The following is a 25756-nucleotide window of genomic DNA, read 5'->3' on the forward strand; positions in this document are numbered from 1 at the left end:
CTCATGGCTTTACAGAGTTCTCATTCTCCTTTCTCATGAGCCTTTCATTTAAAGTTCTAAAGAATAGTAAGAAATTAAGAAGGAAAAAGCCCTGTTATGGTAGTGCTCAAAACAATACCCTGCTGGAGCAGGCAAGGAGACTACAACCAGTATAACTGAGTTTGATATTCAAACAAAATGAAGGTTTGTTTGAAAGCTGATTATCTTAAATTTATCTTCTGAAGTAATAAAATGATTAGAATTCTTTTGTCACTCTGCCTTTAGGTGTTCAACGAGATGGTCTTGACAGAGACAATTATAATAAATTACTAAGATAATTATGCATTATTAAAAGAACCAGTGTCAGATGCTTTTAGAAAATGTGAATCACAACTTCAAAAAACAGATGCAAAGAGCTTTTACAGATGATTCAGATACAGATTCTGTGAACATTAAAGAAACCCTTATAACACTCTCCTTCACATTAAAGTGATTCTGACTTTAAGTGTGTCTATATCCTTCCAAAGAATCCATATTCACACCTCCACTGCAAGAAAAGCATTTAAACACAGCATGCCAGCAAACCACACAAAGAGACTTCCAGGCCGCATCTGGTCTGACAGTGCGGTCTTCTATCTCAAAAGGAAAGACTGTGTCAAATGTACTAACTGAAATCCAAGCAGGAAAAAAAAGTGAGATTAAATACAAAATGAGACCCCCTCTGCATGCTAAACAAGTACTAGCACTGAAATTCCTGTTGTAGTTTATGCTGAGAACTACTAGTTCCAACTATTGCATATCATTAAAACAAACTACGAAGCCTGACTGTGCAGCTTGGAACTATCTAACATTGCACATTTAGAAAGCTCATATGGCATTAAACCTTCACATGCCAACAAATGAAGGGGATAGCAATAACTAAAGCAAGCCACTTGTGTGACTAAATTTTGGGTTGAGAGTTCTCGTTATATTAACCATGAACACTGTCAAACAAAAATTCAATCCTGAGGAGATTAAACAGTTTAACAAAGAATGAATAAGCAACTGGCATGTGCACCACTCCTCTAATTTTATTATTGTAAAGAAAGCGAAGTAATTCTTAATGTACAAGTCCCTTTGACAAAAATTAATATGAAGCAACATCATTTGTTTCCCCAGGAGATATTAGCATTTGTCAGCAACCTGTGAAAGAACTTGGCAAAATATGGGAAACAGATTCCTCCCTCCCCCCCATCCCCGAAATGGACACTGCTTTGGAACTACACTTAAAACTAAATGGACACAAATATCTCACTGTATCCAAGTCATAATAAAGACCTGGAGAGAAAGAAATAACAGAATTAGCGTTTGTATTTTGGAGGGAGTCAAGAACGCATATAAAGTTACTTAAGAGTACTGAGTAACACATGTCATCCAAGGCTGTAACTCCACCAGTCTCAGCCCATCACACAGCACTCTCACAGGTGCCAGGACATGCCAAAATGCTCTAAAATATTTTGTTCTTGCAAAATTACACAATTTAATCCCAACTATATCTATATTATATTATTTATTATTTACCCCATGCAAATTCAGAGAAAACAAGAACTGTATTAGAAAAAATATCCTTTGGATTTTTTATAATACCATTGTACAATTGTACCCAGCTACAATTTAGTGGCAAGGGGATGGGAAACAGTTCAGAAATGTGGGATTTCTGTGGATGTCATAGCAGGACACATGCCTTAATGATCAGGAAATGCAGCATTTTAAACAGCATTTGGTATATACTAAATGACTGTGTGACAGGGACGAACAGTAAGGACGAGATGCACAGAAAAATAATCTCCCAAAGGGGTCAAAGATGAGTTTGAAAGAAGAATTTGAAGCCACTGTATTTAAAAGTTTCCTATGTGGTCTTTACACAATTGCTTCAAACTTAATGTCCTATTCTCAGATCCACACCATGGCTGCAAAAATGAATGATGGTTATTAAGGCAGTCAGATGGGTGGTCTGTAGAGCAACATGATCTGTTTATAATAAACGTGAATTTACACTTTTTTTGTTTGGTTGGGGGGTTTTTGTGGTGTTTTTTTGTTTGTTTGTTTTTGTAACACAGCTATGGCCTTAAATGTCAACAGGGGATCTTTTTCTAGAAAGAACTGTCAAAAATGATAGTAATCTAAAAAACAGGACTAATATTAAACTGAAAAGGTATCACTGAACAGCACTGCTGGTCACCAGTTAACAAATAAGGCAGATTTAGCTTCTAAATACACTTCCATAGACTCAAATACACAAGTGGCAATTAACTTGGTATGTGTCTATGCACTGCTGTTCAGATGAACTGAAGTGCATCTGTTACTAAAACAACTTCTTCCTTAAAGTGATTCAGAATTCTTTACTACCGTCAGCTTTTATATCTTTTTCACCCAAACTGATCACAGTAAGAACAGTTTTCCTCATATGCAGAGTGTTTTAAACACAGATGTATTGTCTTCCTGCATCCTAAGATTCTTAGAGAATCCTTTTATTGACTGCAGGAGTGCTAGTATATTTTCACAATGCAGTGCTCAAAAGACAACTGCTTTATAAAGGAGTTATTTACTGAAATGCACCATTAAAATTTTCCTTTGATATATAACTAGTACATCTGAGAATGCAATATTCTGAAGAGAAGGAAAAAACTAAAGAAATTCAGATGCTAAAACAAAGTTCATACACAAAACTAAAAGCTACAAAATTGAAATGCAACTGCAGGCAGAAAAGCAGTGCTTTTAAGATATCATCAGCTGCAGGATAATCAAAGTCTACTTTAAGCAAAAATCTTTCAACAAAATACATTTTGCACAGTGCGATGAATGGCTTTAAAAAACCCCAAAGGTGGGGCACACTGTTATCCTGTTCAAACGTAATTAACTGCCAATGAGCTATCATTTCCTATGGTAGAAATTATCATTTTCCTCATTATGTCAAACAAGTAATTAACGTACGTGAAACAGTTCAATTACTTAGTAAGGAGAAGAACAGAGAAGATTGTTTTAGGATTATTAGTTGGATAACTGGATTTTAGATATGAGAAAATTTGAGTTCAGGTCCCTAAAAGACTTGGATAGAACTTTAATAATCCCAATCCAGGCTTTGCCAAAAAGTAAATTTGTGTAGGAGGAGTAAACACAGACTTCCTAAATTAGGGAAGACCACACAGATAAAGACTCAGCAGCAGCCAAGAAAACAAATGGTGAATAAAAGATAAAGAACTGAGGTGGAGTTGTCTAAATGCTACCTTGAGAAAGTAAGAGCTGTGTTGTATTTACTTACGAGGACACTATCAACGGTACGATCAAGTTTGACTTCAAAAAGTTATTTTTTTATTCTCTTTACATATAGGCTGCAACAAATTTCTTTGCTTAAACTAAGCAAAATCAATGACTGATTAATCAAACTTTTACATTTTTAGATATCACAAAGGATGATTTATCAGTCTGCGCTATCCAACTGAACCAATCATAGTTGAGTAGCAGTTATAACACTAATTTCCTATAAAAATGAATTAATGGATTGCATAAACAGCACAATAGAATAGTGACCCAGAAGCAGTTAGCATAAAGACATATTTCTTTAATCTTCAAAGTAACAAAACCCAGTAGGTTTCTGTGTCCAAAATATGGTTTACATCCATCTCATTACTAAAAAAAAATTGGTCATTTTCAGAGCGCCCCGCAGGAATCCTTAAATTTCTTTAACAAATACAAAATTTTCCACTATTTTAAGTGGCAATTATTAAAACTCTTTATAATTACAATTATTTATCAGGATTCTAGCCAACATCTATGATTTCCTCTAAAGACAGTAAAAGCAGATCTTATAAAAAGCCTCTGCTAGCGTACAGATAACAACAACGGAGGATTAATCATTTTTGCTATAGCAACCACTGCACTGCAATTACCATAGTGACATGAGAAGAATAGAAAAAGTAATAATGAAGAGCTCTTACTTGTTTGGAGCAATGTGTCAGCCAAATAAGTGCAGAATCCTCTAGTGCCCAGCTCTGCTCACCTTAATCAATTGAAATGCCATTTGTAATAAATATGTCACAAAGCATTTCTGATTTATTTTTAAAAGGGCAATACAAATTTGTCAATTGTTCCCTGTCCTTTGGTCAGGTTAATGTACAAATCATTGCTATCATGTAACAGAGGGGAGTGCTACTTATTTTAGAGGTTCCAATTTAGACATAAAGTCTAAGGTCTACCACATTACCATAAATATATTTGTATTTATATACCTGCTTTTGCATATTCTTCCATTAAAATATACACCACATATGTATATACAGAAATGTAGTAGACCTTACAGATACATACATATAGATGTATACAAACATACATTTGTATGTCTTTTTCATGAAAAAACCCCCTTTGTTTTTTTGAGTACTTCAGGAACACTTGGTGCTAAGATTACACTAACATCTGTGACAGTTTCTCATGAGTCCCCTAATTGCTGGTTTTCCCACTCCACTTATCTAAATAATTTCTACTTGATAGCTGTTGTTCAACCTGCTTAGTTTAAGAAAGGAAACCTTACCCAAAATTAGTTGCCCTTGTAGGTTCTCGGGACCTTATTCAAAGCTCTCCCCTTTTTTCAAATGACCGGTAAATATTTATGGCTGGAAAGGGTACTTCAAACAGAACTTTTGGAAGCAGGAAATAATGTCAGAGTCACCTTTTGAAACAATACACATTTTGTAAGATGTAGGTGTGATCAATAAATTAGAATCTGGGACTGCAGAAGCGCAACAGTGCACAAATAGAAAGGTGGGTGGTAAATAAGAAGGTGACAGCACAAATTACATACTCCCAAGCTCATGTCTGGACCTGACATCAATCCAGAGTGTAATATGTGCAAGGTTAAGTAAACGAGAAGTGGCAGAGAGTGAAAGCACAGAGAAATATGGAATCCTTTGAGACCTTTTGCAAATGGCAAGGCTGGCACATTCACTATGAAGTACAGAAAATGTCAAGAAAGGGGAAGAAAATAGAGGCAGGCAACACAGAGGAAAGTAACAGGCTTGGGAGTGTATACTGAATGCGTTTCTAGTCACAGCAGCTGTATCCCAGGGCCAACAGTGAAGACGCTCACAGCATTCACAGCGCAGAGTGAGGGCGCTGTGCTATGTTCTGCTGAGTATATCACACAGTTTGGCAAAAGCTACGTAGGTAGAAGGTAGCGCAATCCTCTCACGCATCTCATTTTACATTTTCATTGTGCTGTTTTGATTTGTTGTGCAATGAAACCTCTTTCAAGCCCCATTACAGATAGCCAAATTACTATATCAAACTGAAAACCATCATACCTTAACTTCCTTTGACTTACAACGATCATTATTTCACCATTTTTGAAATGGAAAACTGAAAAAAGGAGATGTTCAAGTCTGACAAACCATTTCTACTAAGGCATTTTCTTTAACTTCAGCTCACTACAAGCAGAATCTGTATGATAAATGCCTACCTTTTGAAGTATCTAAACATATGCAGACATAGCACAGTGGGTAAATGTAGTTACTCTGATACAGTATTATTCTAGTAATGTGAGATTTTGCCTCTTTATTGTTAGACTGGTGCAGAACAAAAAATACTAGATTGGAAACGCATGTGAGCAGAACTCAACTAAGATCCTCCTTTGCGTTAAACTTTTTTTTCCTCCTACTGATTACTGTATAGCCACTCTTACACAAAACCATTTCACTGTAGGTAGGATTTTTTGGCAGTGGAGGGCTATTAGTCAACTTCCTTCAGACTGCATTTCATAAAGAACATGGAATTTAGAATTATATCCCTTCATTACTCACACACATTATTTAGGACCATATTCAATATTCTCTAAAACTTTGTTCAATGAGAAAATAACTATTTATTGTCTTGATTATTTTAAATTAATGCTGGGAAGATGAAAAGAAAAATTGAGGCACTTCTCCATTTCCTACCCACTGTTACAACAGAAGAAAGATTGAAGTCATAATAGTACTCAACTAGTAAATTTAAAATCATAAGTATTTCCATAGTTGTCAGAGTAAACTGTTCCTCTATCAAAACACACACATATATCTATAGCACTCTTTTCACTTGCTTAGGAAAATTAACAGGCAGAAAGACCATTAAACCATTCCCCATCCTTCAGCCTGGATGAACTTGTGTGATCTGGAATGAAGATAAAGATGATAGTGTGTATGTAGCTGTTCAGGAGAGGAAGCAAGACCCTCATACTACAAGATCTGTGCTGGGTGTTCTCTCTTAAGGATGAAATGGCTGAGATCCTTCAGAATAACCAGTTCCAAAAAGTCAGTTTCTGAAAAGCCAGCATCTCCTCCCATAGATGATACTGATGATTCCTTGCCTCTCTATCCACTTTACCATGTATGCTGACTCTCTACATTTATTTGTATGCATTTCTTAAGTTCCTGCACACATTTTCTCTCATTATATTCATCCTTACTAGTAAGATAGCTCCACTGTTGCCTCACACTAGTGCTTTGCCTATGCATTTGATGGTAATTAGCAGAATAGGTATTAAACTGGTGATGGAACTCAAAACAGCAGCCCCCCATGGCTAAGCTAGCTCTACTGGCCATTGTCTTTCATAACCTTGGCTGTACCAAAACCACACTGTGTACTGCACTGCTAGATCACTGTGCATTCAACTTACATTTTCAGAATTTTAACAGTTGAAAAAATCAACTTCTCTTTGCAAAGATATCCCAGGGTTTATTAAAATTCCATTAATTATGATAAATTTCTAGAATTATATCATTTGGGCTCATTAGCTACCTAACATAGAGATAAAATTATTTTACATAAAAATTGCTTTCCACATTGCCATTGTTAAAAAAAAAATAAAAATAAACCACCAGATTTCTACTTAGTAGTTATTATGACATTATTCAGAACATCAGCTTGGAAAATGGTTCCAAAAAACCCAACACTTTTTTTTTTTTTTTTAACCACAAAAACCATAGTATTCTATTATTTCCTTCAGATATTATTTACACAAGTGTTTAACACTGGTTATATATAAACAGTTTATACTGTTTATAGATAAATAGTAAAAGATTTTACAAAATCTTTTACAAAGATTTTAGAAAATGTGTTAAACATTTCACAGAAGAACCTAAAGCACTGTTCAGCTTCCACCTTATTTCATTTACTATAGATCTGTAAGCCCACAGTAGTTGCTAGATAAGGATCTAAGGATAATTAACTATCCAGCAGATTCTAGTTACATGTCAGCGAACAGCTTTGCTAGAACTCCTAAAAATACTTTTAAGTGGCAGCATAGAGCAATAGAATTGGACTCTGGGTCTAATATAGAGTCTGACTTGTAATTTAAAAAAACTGTCATTTTCTTTAAAACAGATTTTAAACCAAAAATGATGCAACAAGACTACCATTTGACAACATTTAAAGACAGATTCAGTCTCACAATTAACAAGCATGCTGTATAATACAGTAAATCAGTTCTTTAAGAAGTTATTTACATTCAATAGTGTCAGCTGAATCAGACCTGTAGGACTTTCCCTTAGGTTGCAAAATTCTTATTTTAATGCCCAGAGAAAAGTATTTTTTGGACTGCAAAACCAACATGTCATGACACACATTGATAAGCCACAATTGACTGAAAAAGTACATTCTAACAGAAAAATATAGGCTTTCACTAACCCTTGCAAAAATAGATTTACATATGAATTAAATTTTTCTTCTGTCCAAAAGCCTTCCAGAATTTTCAGTTACAACCATTAAGATTTTACCATGTTTCATCAATCTTTATTCAAGTCATTTTAATTCATTACATTTGGCTTTATTAGTTAGTACAAGTGAAGAATTTATGAACATATACTCAAATACTATCTTCTAAACAAGATTTGGAAAAAAGAACAAAATAACAACAAACAAAATACATGTCTGATAAAAGTAAGTTTGGCATTGTACCATGCCTCAAAGCAACGGTCCTTAAGTGTGGCACTCAAAAGTAGGTACATGTGATGCTGAATGTACTGGGATAGCCAAAGTGGAACTTAGTTGAATTTATTCATAATTAGATATTTCAAGATTTACAGTCAAACAGATATAACACCTTAAAGAAAAAAGTCAAAAAAACCCACTTTAAGAGCTAAACATCTTTACTTGTTCTTTCATTTAGAGTAGCTAAGCAAAATATGAAACAGAAAGGAACACTCAGGATAGTTTAGAGGAATAAAACTCACCAAAGTCTGCAAACACGGACTGTCCAATAACTTTCACACCACTAGGCATTTCTTTAGTTTCTTCAAGTTCAGAGAAGTTCCCATCCTATCAAGCAGAGCAAAGATGATGTAAAAACTGAATTGCAGACTAAGTGGTAAAATTTGTCTTTTGAACCAAAGAAAAGATACATCAATAAAAAAAGCACTTAAGTAGATAATAAAGAGATATCTCAGCTATGGAAAAAAAGGCACTCTCTGAAAAGTGGGACTGAGTTGTTGCATTTCTAATCCTTCATGAAATCTTATGGAAATACAGTAATAGTAATATTCAGATACAACTGTCCATATATTTTGTTGTGTTATGAGGAAGTGATTGGGTTATTTCAGCAATATAATCCAAATTATGAATAAGTGATTATGAATCCTAATGTGCATTTATGCAAGTTGACATGTGATTTTATAGATATATGTAATAAATAAAACCACACCTGCACACCTGTTAAAAATAGCTTCTGATTTTCCTTCTAATTAGGAAATAACTTGATTTTACATCAGGTCTGGTTTAGGTCTTGTTTTAATCATCTATTATTAAAACCTAGGCCTGCAGAAAATAACATTCCAGTATTTCATCAGAAAGACAAAAGAGGAGTGCTGGATCCTTGTTTATTGTAGAAGTGGATCACAACTGGAACAAACCCACTTAAAACGTTAAGTTTTCATAGCCAAGTGAGATGACCCAAGGCCCACTTTTCTAGTCGCTGCAACCAGCTCACATAAAGTGCTATGCACACAAGTATACGTAAAGCCATTGAGACATATTCTACTGTTTTGTGGATAATCTACAGTTATCCATATTGCTTACTCATGCCATATTCAGTTTGTAGACTTCATTGCTGTTGAAGATGCAACTCTGAAGACAGTTAGCACATGGATGTTTGCTATGTATCCTTACCTTGACATGTAATTTATAATTACGCAGATGAGAAGAAAAAAAATAAAATTCATGCAAATCATCTCCATGCAGAAAAGACGACTAGTCCCTGTGCTCAGCTGGCCAGAAAAGCATACAGCATATAGACAAATACTTTGAAAGCATTTTATGGTGCATCAGTGAAGGGAATTGCTTTGCCTAGGTTTGTAGAGCAATGTAACAGCTTTTAATGGATTAATTAGGGTATTTCAAGATTGATATATATGTACATATATTTTATACGTATGGCATTTTACTGGGTTGCTTGATTTGAAAGAATAGAATTCTTTTTTTCTAAAGATAAGCAAATCTATGCATGCAAAATATATAATGTAGGATAATATTTAGAATACATGAATTTGGAAAATCCAAAATTTGTTAAGAAAATTTTAAAAAAACCCTAACACCTACAGGGGACAAGTCAAATGCCTTGTGTAGTCACTAACACACAATACCTCAAGAATTAAATTCGACAAAGTAAAAAACTGTTCATTTTAAAGCTAGAAATACAGAATTCATGACCAAGTGCTTTTTTTTTTTTTTTTTAAAAAAAAAGCATCTAGAACAGCTTCCATTACTTTTGACTAGAAATTAGTATTCAGAGAGTATCTGGCAGCTAATAATATTGGTTTTTTTTTTTTTACTTTTTAAGTTCAGTGGCTGGTTGAAGATGACCACGTTGTCACAGACAAGAATACATTCTCCATTCTACAGTGACTCCCTGTGATATGACGGATAAATTTTCAGGTAAAAAAAGCCTCAAAAATTCATTCCTCAGCTAATAAGAAACACATTAAGCACTTTCTATTATAACAAAAAAGTAAACTTTTAACATACACATGCTAAGATTCTTAACTATAGTACTTTTAGATACAGCATTAGTATAAAGGATATACTTAGTTTCAAATCAACTCATTTCATTGTTATTAACAATGAGGTTCTTCATTGACCCTGGCCAGGTTAGGCAATACAAAAGCATAATCTCAATAAATAATAAAAATAATCCATTGACCTATTTCTCCCCAACCTGGAATTGCATTTGTGATATTTGGTTAACATAGGACTCAGGATTTTCTCAACTGTTATTTGCACACATACTGTAACAGTTAGAAGTGAGATTTTGAGGTCCTACCCAAGACCTGAAGTCATAGTTCTAAGAAAGCTTAAAGAAATCAGATCTTTGAGACAGCAAGAAGAAAAAAATCTGATCAGCCTTTTCTTCATAATTACCATGCTAAGTGTCAGTAACCTCATAGAACAGCTGATCACACACCAGGAGTCCTGCTAAGGTTTATGAAGGCAGTCTGATTGATTTACTTAGTAGTCATGTTAAAAAATCTGCAGGGGAACTTATGCCAAGTAACAGATATCCAGTGATATTCTGCAGTCTAAATGCAATAGTGCAGTTAGTGCCTCAACGTTGGTTCCACTCATTCTTGAAACAAGGAATATCAGATGACTAGGGTTTTTTTTAACTTGTCTTGTGTTTTAACAGAATGGTTATTTGGGTTTTCTCTCTTACCTTATTTACCCATGTCTCAAAATAAACATTTTGTGAATCTGGTGATGTAGTGAGGAACAAATCTGCAAGGAAGGGAAATAAAATATTTAACATTAGACTACACACACAAATATTTGATCACTCAATAAAGATATTGAACTTACTTTAAAATATATTACCTATATAAGTTATAAATATATTTATGTTCCAATCATGTTTAGATGTATATATATTAAGCAAAAAGATTAAAAAACAAAAACCCCCAAAACTGTTTTCATCCCTCATACTATTCTGTATAAATAAATATACCTTCTGCACTCAACTTCTGCATTTGTATAGTTTATACATAAATTAAGTTAGCCTCACATGAGCTACTAAGTGCTGGGTGTTATATACGCATGCTGAAGAATGTTTCTTAATAGTAAAAGACAAAGACAGACCTCAAAGCTAAGAAAAAGTATATGTAGTTATATTTTTAGTAAGTCAAAATTAAAAATAAAACCCTACCAACCATCCTTTTATTTGGGATATGTTGAATTAAGCAACAGATATACTGCTGACAGGAGGAGAGACGGAGACGGAGAAATATTTCAGGCTTCCTTTACACTAAACTTCTCTTATACATCAAAACAGTGCAAAAGAGTGCTTCAGAGGATTTATCTGACAATGCCTACTTGGAGGAGCTTATTCACTGCCATTTAGGAAAGCACCCATATTAGGAAAATGGGAAGAAAAAGCTTTATAAAGGAGGTTAAAAAAAAAAAAGGTGCAGGAGTGGTTAAGAAAAAAAAAAATTATGAAGTCCAGATTTTAAGAAAAGTACTCTTAGATTTAAGCACTTGTTTTCTTTTTCATTGTAATCCTTCCCCCCTGCAATTTAAAATATCATTATTTGAGTTAGAACACAACGGTTACTTTGTAGGCAGAAAAAAAGTGATTTAAAAAAATAAAAGATAATATTACTGCTTTACCCTGAGGTGATTTACTCAAAAGGCGGGTGGACCACTGTACAGGGAATTGCAAATGGCACAATAAGGGGTATTGTCTTCCAGGGGAAACCATAAACCCCCACACCAAGCAAACAAGCACCAAAAAAAAAAAAAAATCACATACAAACAAAAAACACAACAAAGATTTTGCTTACAGATTTCTCCCTGTCCCTGCCCAGCTTGAAAGTTGTACCATCTAACTCCCATGAATACCTGAAATGGCATTTTCCTTTATAGCATACATATGAAAAGCATGACAGTGTGCTTCATTGGAATGAATCATATTGATACTTGAGTATTTCTTGAAGACAAGAGACAGAAGTAATGGAAACAATCTGAAGATATCATAGATGTAACTTAGAAAACATATATCAACTTTACAATTTTAACTTTGTATGTAGAAGGAAGTTTGTGCAATATTATTACCATCAGATATGAACCAGAAAAATATTTAAAAATCTGATACATTCACAGGGGATAAGAGAGAAACGTGGAACAGAAGCCTAAACTCACTTTCCTACTGGCCAAAACGCCACTATATCTCTGAAAAGAGTTTTTGAGATTCAAATAAGTATTTCAAGTAGGGCTGTAGTACATCCATGCTATAATTTGTACTGTAATTTGCAACTAGTTATGGGCTATGTCACATACAGATTATGCCACAATAGGCTCTTTTAAGTGTTATATATAAATACACAGCAAATGACTAGCATTTGATTAGCAAATATAACAGGTTGCCTAACCTTCAGCAGACATTTTGTTGGCACTGTAATTGTTTTCCCCCCACATCTCTGACTTGGTTTCACACACTGCAGACCTGACCTCTCACCTTTAACAGCTAAGTCAGTCCTCTCTCTGCCCCGTCCTCTATGCAAGGAGAGATCTTGGGGAGCACTAACTCAACATTCCAACTGGTAATGCTATGTTTACACATGTTTTGTGACTCTATCCCAGAATTAGACAAAATGGCACAGCTGCCAACACAAGACATAATTCATCCAGTATTATTATGCTAGAAATTCAGCTCTGAACAGTTGTTATTACTAGGTTAAATAAATGCATCAAGTTGTTATGCAACAGTTATGCTTCTAGGGTGGAAAAAAACAAATACAAAAGGCAGATATGAGTTATGCTGGGAGTATTACAAGGTCCTTAGCTCTACATCATGTATTTAAGGTTAAAACAAAGTACATTAAAAAAAAAAAAACCAGCAAAAATAAACCAGCTTTATTTCTTGACTAATTTAACATGTGATGGAATTTCATTTAACAATTAATTCTTCATTTAAAAACCTATACTAATGCAGCATACTATAACAACATCTCAGTGAAAAAAAAAATTAAAAAAATAATTTCTTCAATGGGAAAATGCAATACCACCTATAGTATCCTTACAGTAGAGCTTTTTGCATAAAGAGAAATGAATGTCCTTAACATCTTAATAGGAAATCATAAGCACCACTACGAATTGAACTATCTATTAGCAGTAGTATGTCTTGTTTTCACTTGAGCTTTACAGAGTAAATTTATCAGTTACAGCTCCTCAGAGAGCAGAATGGCCATGTTTGACCCAAAAGGCATTCCATATTGTTCATCCCAGACAGAGTTACAACAGGCCAGCGAACGTTCATTTCTAAACCTTTTGTATTTTAACACACTAATCATCCTGAAAACAAACATTTTTGTTTTGCTTCTGGCTATGTCAAGAAAACTCAACCCCTCTTTCCTACAAGGAATGCCTATCATATTACATATGCTCAGGAAGAGTTACTTGTCTAAAGATACGCTGCCACATTGCCTTTGGAAGGCAGTTCTGATTGCAATTTCAGCTGCAGAAAACAAAATCATTTGCACACAGATCTCCAAGTTTAAAAAGCACAAATAAAGTACTGAGGACTGTATCACAATGCTCTGTTTAAATGCTGATGAACCTAACAGCACAACATGAGATATTTACAACCCGAGTTATAAAATCAACTAATCTGCAGCTCAACAATCTTTAATTATTTACAGAATACAAAAGTGATACTCTGGATAGTTTTACTGGACAGTAGGTACATAAAGGGATACTAAAAACAGTAGGCAAGGATGTGCCTTTAACAACCCTATGCAGGTTGTAGATTCTGGAGATATACAATGGACACAGGCAAGGGGAGAAGGAAAAATCAGTCTGGCCACTTTCCTACTGCCACTGCCAGAGAAAGAATGAATATTGGGTTAGCTGGATGGACCACCAGATTAAGCCTGCAGGGCACTTCTTACGTTTTTAATTTGTGACATGATGTAGTAAACGTAAGTAAAATCCTTGATAGTTGGGCTGGGCAAAGATCTTCATGTCAGATTCAGGCAGATTTCCTCAAATGTAACACCAACAGCCTGAACAAATAGCTAGAAATAAAAAAGCAATACTGTCTGACAGGAAATGTTTCTCTTAAGCAAATGCAAAGTGAAGAGTATTCACATTTAAATATGTTTTCCTATTTTTGATTTAACAGGCATTAATTAACATAAAAAAAACATAAGCAATAGGAAAATTCATAAACAAAGTTCAACAACCTGGGAATAAGATAAAGAATCAAGGTTACCCAGCATTTTAGATCCACAGACTGAAAAACAACCTAAATACATACCAAGCACTTAATACAGAATATATCTGACACATGCTGCAACACAAAACCACATTGTATTAGCATTTCACTCACAACTTTACTTTCCCTAAAAAGTGAGTTGGTGAGCAAATCTGGCTGTTCTTTAAGTTGGGTTAATTGGCCTAGTAATGCAATGCTGCTATCCAGACTACTACATCTTATCAACAGTAAATACATATACTGAAAAGCACTGAATTCAGTATTCATTCTTACAAAAAAAGGAAACAGAGGTTATTAGAATTCATGTTTCAGCTTGAAAAAGGGAAGATATTCAAGTACTGTACTGCAAGCTCTGGTAACCTAAAGCTCATTACAGAGGAACTACAGTAGTTCTATGCATCTTTATTTGATGGGATCAGCTAATTTTGACATTGTATCACCATATTGCCCAGTGAAGACTGAAGAATCTCCCCAGAAAGCTACATAAAACTTGTAAAGCTAGACTGTAGTGCCTACAGATCTATCTTGTATCAATGCCAAAGTCATCCCAGATACATGTACAAACACTGAAATAACAATTTGAACACAGCACACCCATATATTGAGCTAGATCCATTTCTGATCATTTTAATGTAATATATCTAAGGGAGCATGACATAACTACTAATGTTTATGGTGGCCCATCTCAGGCACCAAAAGCATAGCATTCTTGTCACGGGGGCTCAGAAACCAGACACTTACTGTAAAGATGCCTGATAGATAATCACTTACTGAGAGCCCAACATGTGATTGCCAATAGTTTATCAGTCATGGAATTCAAAGGAATTCCATAGAAAAAATGGATTACAATGCAGGACAGCATTCAAACACCTTCAATACGAAAGCATTTCTACTACTCTTCCTGCAAACTCTAGCTTCTTACACCATGTATCTTACAATTTTTGCTGCAGATGCAGAAATAATCATATAGGCAGTTTCCAACCAAACAGCTCTACACCCAACAGGAGGTCCATCTCCGATCCTTATCTCATAGTATTTTTCACACAGACAATCATAGACTCCTCTCAACCCAGTCTTATGCCTATGCTTCTCTTATTCCACACACCATTAGGTCAGTCCTTCTGTAATAACTTCAAGTCCATCTGTTAACATACTCTTCTTGCAGAAATTCATCTCCATCTCCATTCCCTACCCTCAGCCTATATTTCTTCCCCACCTACCAACTTCTATTCCCACTTTCTGTGCATCATCTCTGCCTTTTGATCCCCGCTCTCAGTTAAGCATCCAAACACTGGCAGTAGTCCAGAGCCACAATGGAAGGGAAGGCCTCGAGAATACCTGTCTATGGTATGTTTACTACTGATGGCTGTTTAGAAAGGCAGTAATAGCAACTAAGGAAAACAACAACAAAAAAATCCCAGTTGATATTTCTAAAACCTATTTCACACTGGCTAAATTTGGATGGATATTTTAATTAAAACAGCAAAAGCAGAGACTCTGCTGTCAAAAGCAAGTGCTAGGTCACTGAGAAAAAAGTTGCCCTAAGTTATCAAGTAGCAAACCAGCTCCACCATTACTTCAGTCTGTGAAAGTGGTTAAGCAAGTATAACTGAAAGTTAGAAAAAGTTCAGGGTGCAGGTGGGTAGAGAGCTGAGAAGACTTCAGCCGCTGAACTGGAAAACTGCAGACAATCTTATTAAATAAAGCAGACAGTATTACAAACCCTACTTTCAAACATAGCTTTTTCTTATTAGGACTACTAGGAAATTGCAGTAAAACCTAACTATACAGAATCTGCTCCAAGTTCACTTCTGATTATCCTTGTTATTTTCCTTCACTTTTGAGTGTTATACAAAACGGTACTATTTATAGATGGAGCGTTCATTTCGCTAATGACTGATTTGACCTTTCTGTTTAATGTCAGAGGGCTTTATTTCAGAATTAAAACCCTCAGCATCTATGGTTGTCTTCAGAAGCCACCAGGCACAAGCAACATGAAGTTACAGCTTGATCTCACATTTACTTAAGAAATTTAAGTTAATAAAGGAAAAAAGTCCCTATTTTTAAACTACCAAAATTCACAAGGTACTACCTAAATAGAGCATAGACATGTACACTCCAAACATGCCTAAAAACTTTTCATTTATGTGGAAGAACAGGTGTGTCTGTGCATATTCCTTCACTAGAAGTTACTTCTGGATATGAATGTTCCTCCCTGTATGTATTGGTGTATGTAAATAATGTGCTGAACTAAAAACCTCTGCTTTGCAGTGTGCTGACAGAATGGGTGACAACTGTATAAAAAACAATGAAAGCCATGAAGCCTAAGGACAAGTAAAAGATAACTTTCCTCTATTTACATTACAGATTGACCTCAAAAAGTATTTAAAAACAAAATTAAAAACGTTATTTAAAATATTTTAGTTGTACTTACACAACTTCAGTTGTGCAATACTTTTAATATGCACAAACCTAATTTTATACCAAAAACTTAGATATAATCAGGTTTTTTTCTTTACTACATGGAAATGGAAAAACAAACCTGACAAGTTCTGTACTTCTGTTCATAAGTTTTTCATTCAGGTAAAGAAACCCTCGATCATTTGGTATTTAGATTTGCTTATCAAGCTGGCATTAGTACTGTACTAGAGAAAATGGAATACATCTACTGTCTTGCTATAGCAATTTAGCTTTTACAATATAGATATAAGTACCAACATTAATGAGTTTGCAATTAACTTGTCACGAATTTTTGGTGCTAGTTACATGAAACAGTAAGTTAAGGAACCACTCCTTCCAGTAATTTCCTCCTCTGAAAAATTTAAGCAAAACAAGAGGACTTCGTATGTTCCAAACAGGCTAATTTGTGTTTGCAAATTTTTCAGATATGTGCTTATAATAACAGAGGTTGTGAATTTATTCTGTTTTTCAAAGGGGTCTTTCAAAATTCAGTAAGTGTTTACTGGAACTATTTAGTAAAGCAGATGACAAACAATTATAAACAACATAATTAAACACTAAAATGCCTTTCATTATTAAAAATTACTATAGAAAAAAAATCTCTATGTATTAATTTAAAAGCATCCCTTAAATGCAAAACTTTTAAATTAGATTTATGCCAAATCATGATGCTTCTGAATATGCAGAGCAGGTGGGACTATTCCTCTGGTTTTTATCACTTCAAACCTGAGTTTTCAGACAGAAAATTCTGTTCGTTTTCTGAATAAGGGCAACAATATTGTTTCATGCAATGGAAAATGACCACTCAGTGTTAAGAGTGCTTTCAGAACCCATTTTCACATTCATGCTTTCTCAACAAAATGCTGTTTGGGGCAGAACCAATTTACTTCCTACCTATATTAAGTTACTGATTCCCATCAAAATATCATATTAGTACCCCACAGTGTATATAACTATATCAGTATATAATTAAAAATTTCAAAAGGAATAGCTTTTGTGACACTTCATAACAGCAGTTTTAAAATTAAAATTGCTAAGCAGATAGCACAGGTCATGGCTTCTTTTAGAAAGATTAGGGAAAACTTCAGTTAAAATAGCTACTTCTTTTCTCTAAAGATCTCTACTCATTCTTTAATTCTCTTCGTGAAGTAAGCTATGAGTAAGAAAAGTGGCACTGGCAAAAGTAGACAATCTCAGCAGCAGGAGGAGATGCAGCTAATTTGAGCAACTGGTTTTATCTTACGAGCAGGAAATTCCTGTGGTATTGAACACTGTGCAGGAACAAGTGGAGGAATAGAGGTATCGGGAGATGATGTCACACAGAACATTTTTAGAGATAGCAAATCTGTAAATAGTAAAAATAAAAGTAATAAAAAAACAAACAAAATTTTACACATAGTTTGAGGTCCTCCAAAACATATCTTGTATATCTTATGAGATACATTTTTTGCCTCCATTATTTGTTGTAAATTCTCAGGTAAGCTCTGTTACCAGAGCTTAAAACAGTTAAGAAATTAAAAAAATGTACCCGTTCAAGGAATGAAACTGTGACATGGCATTACTGAATATTTGTTTTGGGAAAAAACATAAGGGAGGGGGCAAAAGCAGAGAGAACACAATTTGACTTCAAATACATACACCCACCCCCACTGTTTTAAAATGCCACTCAAGGTAAGTTTTAAAAGGCCACATAATTTGTTTCCAAACATAATGAGCCTGGTTATTTTAATAGAGAATAAATGCAGATTTATTGCATAAAATAAGCTTTGATGATAATATATGCAGAGAGGCCACCAGCTTCCATCAAGAGGAAACTCACCAAAAATATAATGAGAGTCTGACGTGCATGACAGTGACTTCAGAATCCAGGTTTAAATGGTTACAACAGAATATCACCTGTGATTTGAATGATTTGTTTTCAAGAAGAAAACTATCTACATTTATGCGTTTAAACTAAGAAGTAGGAATCAAAAAGAAAACACAATGTAAATGTTCTGGTACATTAGGTTTCTAGATTCCCAAAGCAAAACAACGTAAGAAAATTAACCATCAGAAATCAGTAAAGAGACTAGCAATTAGCTTATAGCAAGCTGTTTCTGACTAATGATTTTTCCACTTTAGTTTTCCCAAAATCAAATTTATAATTTTTCCTTCATTTCATATAAACAGTTCCAGAAATATCTGCAATTATACACACCATGTGCTAATGTTCAACACAAGACCACTTCTAAAAGCAGTATTTCCAAACTTTGAAATCACATAAGCAAATAAGGCACAGAATATTTACTACACTATTTTTCATAGCATTCAAGAATACACTGACAGATGTACAGTATGAAGTTACAGTATGATTCAGAGTCCAAGGCAGTTTGTCTCATACATTTGAACATTTTAAAAATATTTGCAGGGCCATGGCCTGATTTCTTAGTAGAAGACTTGTAACTTTGAGTGCATACAAATTTATTGTTTATTAATAATCCTTTTTTTCCAAGTAATTAACTACTACAATTTTGGCTTAGAAAGACAGCATTAGCCCTTAATGAACATCTGACTTTTTAGGATGTTTTAAATAGAAACAATCAAGTTAACTAATTAGAAAAAAAAATGACAAGTCGCAAAATAATTGCTGTTGTAAAAATTTCAACTTTAGGTAAAGCATTCTTGATGGACCTATGAGAGTTTGTGTTAAAACAGACTAATCAGTGTTCACCTAGTAACCCACAGTAAATTTAAACTTCAGCTTGGTCTAAAGCATTTATCTGAAAATGCTGACTGTGATGCCTGTCAACAATGGCATAAACAAAATGTTTGTCTACTGTCTAGCTTCAAATAGATGATCTATAGTGGTACCCATCTCTGCATCATTTCTGGATGGTCTTTATCAAGTCCTCTTACTTATCTTGGCCTCAGTTTCCAGCTATAACACTTTTTCTCCATGGTTTGGTTCATGTATTTCAGTTGCAAAATCTTCAGTATAATGACCACATTGCAAATAGCGTTTACTCAATTAAACAGTATTCTCTCCATTTCTTGACTAACACATCCAAAACGCATTTCTGAGAAAGACCGAGTTCCTTTTTACTTTGAACTGAGTGGACTAATGCAAAGAGAAGTCACTTTTTACCTCCTTCACTCTAAGTCAAAAGAGTTAAATTCTGTACAAATATTTTTAAGTCACACAATATAAATTTTTCAGTTTGAGGATATGATGTTTTTAAGACAGGCCTCATACTTGAGGAGCCCACTTTGGAAATACTCACCTGCACTGTCATGCTCTATAAAATACACCTGATGTTAATCTGTTCAGACAAGCCTATTATTATTAAAGATTGTTTTCTTAAGCTAGTTGTTAAAAAGAACTAATGACAAGTGTGAGTATGTATTAGCATTACTAGACACCCAGTAGCCCTATTCTAACATGGGTCACCACATTTTCTCATCTTTCATCTATCTGAGTGCATATACGAAGAGTGACATTGATGGTAGGTACGCTGACTAGACTGTTTCCAGACATTCCTTCCAATCTCAGCCACTCTGTGAACTAGATACTCCTCCCCAGAGCAACACATGCTTAATACACACGCAGAAGACACTTGAAAGTTTTCTGTTTGCTTTATCTTTATTCATAAAGCACACACAAACTCTATAAAACTGAAAGTTTTATATTGCAAATTTTTGCACGGATAATATGAAATTCCTGGCCTAGCTCAAAATTACTTGCTGAATTAAAAATTATGAGATTTCTACATGAGGATGCTTTATTTAAAAACAGCAGCAGCATTACTATCTGAAACAGCCTAGTTTATATCTCACCAAGAAAGATTAGTATTATCTTTGTTCCAGTTAGCGGATTTTTGGATTATAAAATCCTTACACAGTTAGCCTTTCATGAAGCACTGTTAGGGATTAAAAACATCTTTATGAACACGTTCTCATATAATGAAATTGTAACAATTGAACTTCATTTTACCCAGAGCAGGAGAAGCATGCCCATTAAAAGCTCTGTTTTGAGGGTTTAATATCAGCAGGTTGAAAACGGGTTAGGCAATAAACTAGCAAAAAGATTCTCAGCCCAGAGAGGATTTTTTTTTTATGTCAAGCACACTTTAAATCTCCTAAGCTGTTTATAATGATAGAATTGCCAAAAATAGCCCAGCTAAAAACCACAGAATTGGCTGCATCTGTTACAGAATACAAAGAGCATCAAAACATTACAGAACATTAGAAAATGGTCTTAAAAAAAAAAACCAAAACAAAACCAAGTAAAGATGGCATATTCTGGATATTTAGTTTTTATTTTTAAACAAAAATCAGTGCATCCCTTTTAGGTACATCTTCATATTCATGAATCGTAGCATTGCCTGTAAATACTCTGAATTTTGCAGCCAAAAGTACCACAGCAGCATCGAATGTCATGATTATTAAGTCTTCTGGACAACAGGATTTCAGCATGCAGACTATTCCCCAACATCCTTGTCAATGTGTCCCTCCTAATTAGTATGATTCTAATGTGTACCAGGACGTATTCTTTATGAGGTTTTGTTCCAACTCAAGAATGGTAGTGCGGGTGAAGACCAAGTCACAAGAGTCCTCTCCTCTTCACTAGCTCTACCTGAACCAACTAATAAGTCATAGACTCCTGACTCCATCCAGAAATGATACAATATGAATCGCACTCCTCTCTTTGCTGGTTTGGTAAGGCTGCACTGCCCCAACTATGCTAACAAGGAACAGAGCTAAACAAGCAGGAGAAGCATTTAGCTGTCTTCTGCAAAGTTTGCAGACTGTACTGAGACACAGGACTAGTTGTGGGCATACTACAGTAATCAGCACCTTATCTTGGCCCAGTTTGGCAGAGTGCATTTAGAATCACAGTACTATCATACTGTATAGGCAGTTACATACAGGTTGTTTTTTGGTTTGCCTTTTTTTTTTTTTTCATTTATATCAGCTGATTACTTTTATGACTACTTCTATGAGTCACCTGCCCAACCGATACAGACTAACACAAATTAAAGGAGACATGGTAGAACACTAAACAGGTATTTTTTGGGAGAGGCACAATGAGACTCAAGGGGCAATTTCATGCTTGGTTAAAGAAAGGCTACAACTGCTGCTATTAAAAAGAGGCCTCAACCTTCTCTCTGTGCTTACACAGGCTCTGGCAATCCTGAAGCTGCATGGCAAGTTGGATCAGCTTAATAACTCAAGTGAAAATGAATTGTGTTTCCTGCCAGCCACAGTTCCTTGCAATTACTATAGCTGATGTGAGAGAACTGCTGTAAATGTGCACACAGGACCAGACGATTGGTGACTTCACTGTGGCAGCAGGCAGTCCTGGAATAACACGTCAGTCATGAAATATCAGATAACACCAATAAGGTATTATTTTTCATCAACATATGCCTTGTTCATAGTTGGTCCAATTTTCATAGGGTCAGCAAAAAAGAATTTACCATTCCCATCTCAGAAGCAAAAATTTATTTTAAAGAAAATAATTCTATGATAATATTTTCTCTATTTTTTTTCTCAGAATGAATTATCTTCCTTGAAATTTTCCTCAGGTTGCTGTAAAATAACACATATTTCAGCCTGAGGTGTTATATCCTTGCTGTTACAAGCAAATGAAAGTCAGGATCTTTCTATGGGGAGTGCTTCACAGAAGCTTCTATTCACATCTTGGGATATGAATATAGATGTGAATCTATAAAAGCTCCTGGCACTCCCCACACAAAGATCCTGACTTCCATTTCTATTTAACTGAGGAACTTCCATATATCACTAGCACTAATTGGTATTCTCTGGATATTCTTTAGGCTGTTAGCTGTCATAAAAACCTTTGTGTACACTGGCAAAAACTGATCAATCTGCGATTGATCTATGTAAGCAACTTAGACTTCCTACCTTTACCTACCCATGAGTTTAGATTTCAATATATTAATCTTAAAATGCTACCTGGAATTCTCAGCTATGCTGCCCATGCCACTAAAACAAAATTTCTAAGAATTTATAGATCACTAAGTGTGTTAGAATTGGTCATTAGATGACTCTGATTACGTATGGTAAGTGACCGTATATTTAATCTTCCAGTTGGAATTGCCATGTGACAACTTCATGCAGCAATGCGCCAGAACTGAATATTAAGGTTTGTCTATGTGCTAAAGCAATTAATTGAATCCCCAACATTTATAAGCATCTTAATTAAATTTATGGAGTCTTTCCTCTCTCATTCTCATTTCACATAGGAAAAAAAATAAGCTTTCTTTCCAAAATTACTATATTAATTGATGTACATTGTACATCTATCAGAAGATAAAACATAAATGAATAAAAATGCATTTAGTGTATGAAGAAATTAAGTTTAGCACAATGTTTAAATGTGCTTGGAGGTCTGAACCAGGCATGTAAGTGATAAATAGATCCGTCATGGTAATTGAAGGCTAAATTGCATGCATATCTCACCAAAAAAACCCAAACAAAACAAAGCCACCACCACCAAAGGAAGAATATAGTTTATCTACCATATGAAAAGTTGTCTCCAGTACTAGTTTATGAACACTGAATTATAAATAGGTTACAGGATTGCTCATATAATAATAGAAGAATAGTCTCACATGCTATTTTCTCAATCAGTGATAGCATTAGCTACAATAAAATAGAATGAAGTCATATTGAAATCTTCAAGAAACAAATTATAAATCTAGCCTTGGAAACATTCTTCTGAATGAACTATAGAACTATTTGCAGACTGTAAGATGAAGAAAATGCAGCCCTGCTTCTGATTCAGTTGCAAACTGAATACTAGAGTACAGCAACATGAAGAACAGGAAACAATGCTTTAATGGTGAACACAAATTTAATCAGAACTAATGCTTGTTCTGAATAATTTAACATCAAGAAGCAGAAAACATTATTAGGTTATTTATTTTGGCAGTTATTTTTTAAAACTCAGAATTTTCTAATTGGAGATATTAAAATAATTAAAAATAAAAAAAACCAGAAGTCATATAATTACTGAACCAACTCTTTAAAACCATCAATGAAATATACTAAAATAGTAGAAGGAAACTGCAATACATTGCATTGTATACTTAATGATCAATATTTTTAGGAAGGTATCTAACACTTTTATGACTTACCAGCAGTGAAGTCATTATTTAAATCTATAAATGCATGGGAGTGTGGTATATACATTTTGCTTTGAGTTTCCAGTGCAGGATGCCATGATAAGTTCCTACAGACAAGAATAAAAAGCAATACATTTCATCAATGCTTAGGGACTGTTAATCATTATAATATACCTTTTTTTTAAAAAAATGTGAAATTTTCAATAAAATTGAACTGAAAGCATGTTCTCCTAATGTTAAGCTAAAATTACTACTTAGCTTACAATACACCAAGTAACTAGAGTAATTGCTTGAAAGGTTGTGTGAAGGATGATTCATAGCACAGCGGCTTCAATTAGATTTTAACTTTCCAAAGCAACTTTTTTTGTACACAGAGAAGTATCACTACCCACAAAGTGATATTTAGTGCCTAGACTTCAACTGTAAATATTGAGACACTGATTGCTGTCCTCCCTAGTTTCCTCAAGCAGTTTTACTATCAGTACTTCTGAAATCTACTTTAGGATTAAACATGAGCAAAAATGCACACAACCACATGCTGATAAAGCAGCTCATGTCTGCTGCATGTAAATAGACTTTATTTTCAGTCACTTTAAAAAAAAAAGTCAACCCAAGAATTAAACTCTTACATTATGATGGACTACAGGCTAATGATGTCATTTCCCAAGCAGGTGATACTTTCATTGATTTATTTATGAACATACATGCCCTCCTGGTTTCTGTTCTAACAATGACTGAACTTCCAAACCTCCCTATTAGCAGCGCATTGAAATATAACAAACCCTTCAAAAGTCATAGTGGTTGAATCATCAGGTATGTTACTTTCAGAACCCTTAACTACTACACTCAGAAAAAGCTCAATATGCACTATACAATGCACTACACAATAGCAAGACAGTGATATTACTACTGCCTGGAACGAAAGTCCTTGAGTCATGTTATGGTAAGAGGAAAAAAAAAAGCTCTGATTACTTCCCAGAGATCATAACTAAGTCTTAGAAATGTTAAAAAGAATCACTTCATCTCAAAGAAATAATTAAATATTTTCTACAGTTTTTTCTCTGCATTCAGTTTTGGAAATAGCCAAGAAAGTTATACAGCTCTAGTGTAAATTTAAAAACATTTTAGATTGAAAATAGAAAAATTTTTTCCTAAGCAGATGACATAAAGCTGTTTTTCGTGTACAAGACATTGCTTATACTGTTACCTATAGCACTCAGTCTTATTTTGAGCCATAACGAGCAAGTGTATTTGTATCCTTATGCTACTGAAAGAATTTCTTCACAGAATGAAACAAATCTTTCCCATTTTTCCATATCTTCAAAAGCTCATAAAATTTTCAATATATAATCATCGCAAGGTACTCAGAAACACCCTTGTGAATTTGAAATCTCTGGTCCATAAGCCATCAATTTAAATAAAAGTAATGGTGATAAAATCCAAGTTTGGATTAATGACCAAAAACATATTGCCAAGAAGTGTATAGTTTCCATTTACACATTTAAATGTTATTTACCCTACATCACTTCTGAATGATCTCCGAGGAAAGGAAAATAGCCAGTTAGGAACAACAAGTATAGATTTATTAAACTCTCTGATGGGGGAGGTGGAGGGGAAGCCTTACTTAAACATTTCTTAAGGGCCATGGACACGCCCAATAGAAAGCTGATATATTGTTGCCATAGAGACAGAGTAATCATCTCTGATTTTTCCAGTGGTAACAGACTTCTTTTGAAAAAATAGCTGAAGAAAGCCACATAGGAATGCAAAGACTTACTAACACACTCTTTCTTTTAAAATAAACTTAAGTATTGATCGTATGCAAATGTAAAACAGCAGTGACACCAAAATCTGGATTTCTCCTGAAACACACAGAGCTGCAAGTTTCTATGTTAATGTTACTAAATAACATTCAAGACAATCC

General features: G+C 34.5%; 1 protein-coding gene across 3 annotated transcripts in view; it reads right to left on the reverse strand.

The window, feature by feature from the left end:
- The window catches only part of ITFG1 (integrin alpha FG-GAP repeat containing 1), an 85644-nt gene that overhangs the window by 50126 nt on the left and 9762 nt on the right, over nucleotides 1-25756 (reverse strand). For all 3 annotated transcript variants that reach the window (XM_074839189.1, XM_074839191.1, XM_074839190.1), the window contains exons 6-8: nucleotides 23845-23939; nucleotides 10691-10752; nucleotides 8220-8304 (exon numbers count right to left, since the gene is read on the reverse strand). In XM_074839189.1, the coding sequence (XP_074695290.1) occupies nucleotides 8220-8304; nucleotides 10691-10752; nucleotides 23845-23939 (242 nt within the window). The remainder of the gene's footprint in view (nucleotides 1-8219; nucleotides 8305-10690; nucleotides 10753-23844; nucleotides 23940-25756) is intronic.

The sequence above is a fragment of the Strix aluco genome, chromosome 14 (genome assembly GCF_031877795.1).
Source record: "Strix aluco isolate bStrAlu1 chromosome 14, bStrAlu1.hap1, whole genome shotgun sequence".
Classification (NCBI taxonomy): Eukaryota; Metazoa; Chordata; class Aves; order Strigiformes; family Strigidae; genus Strix; species Strix aluco.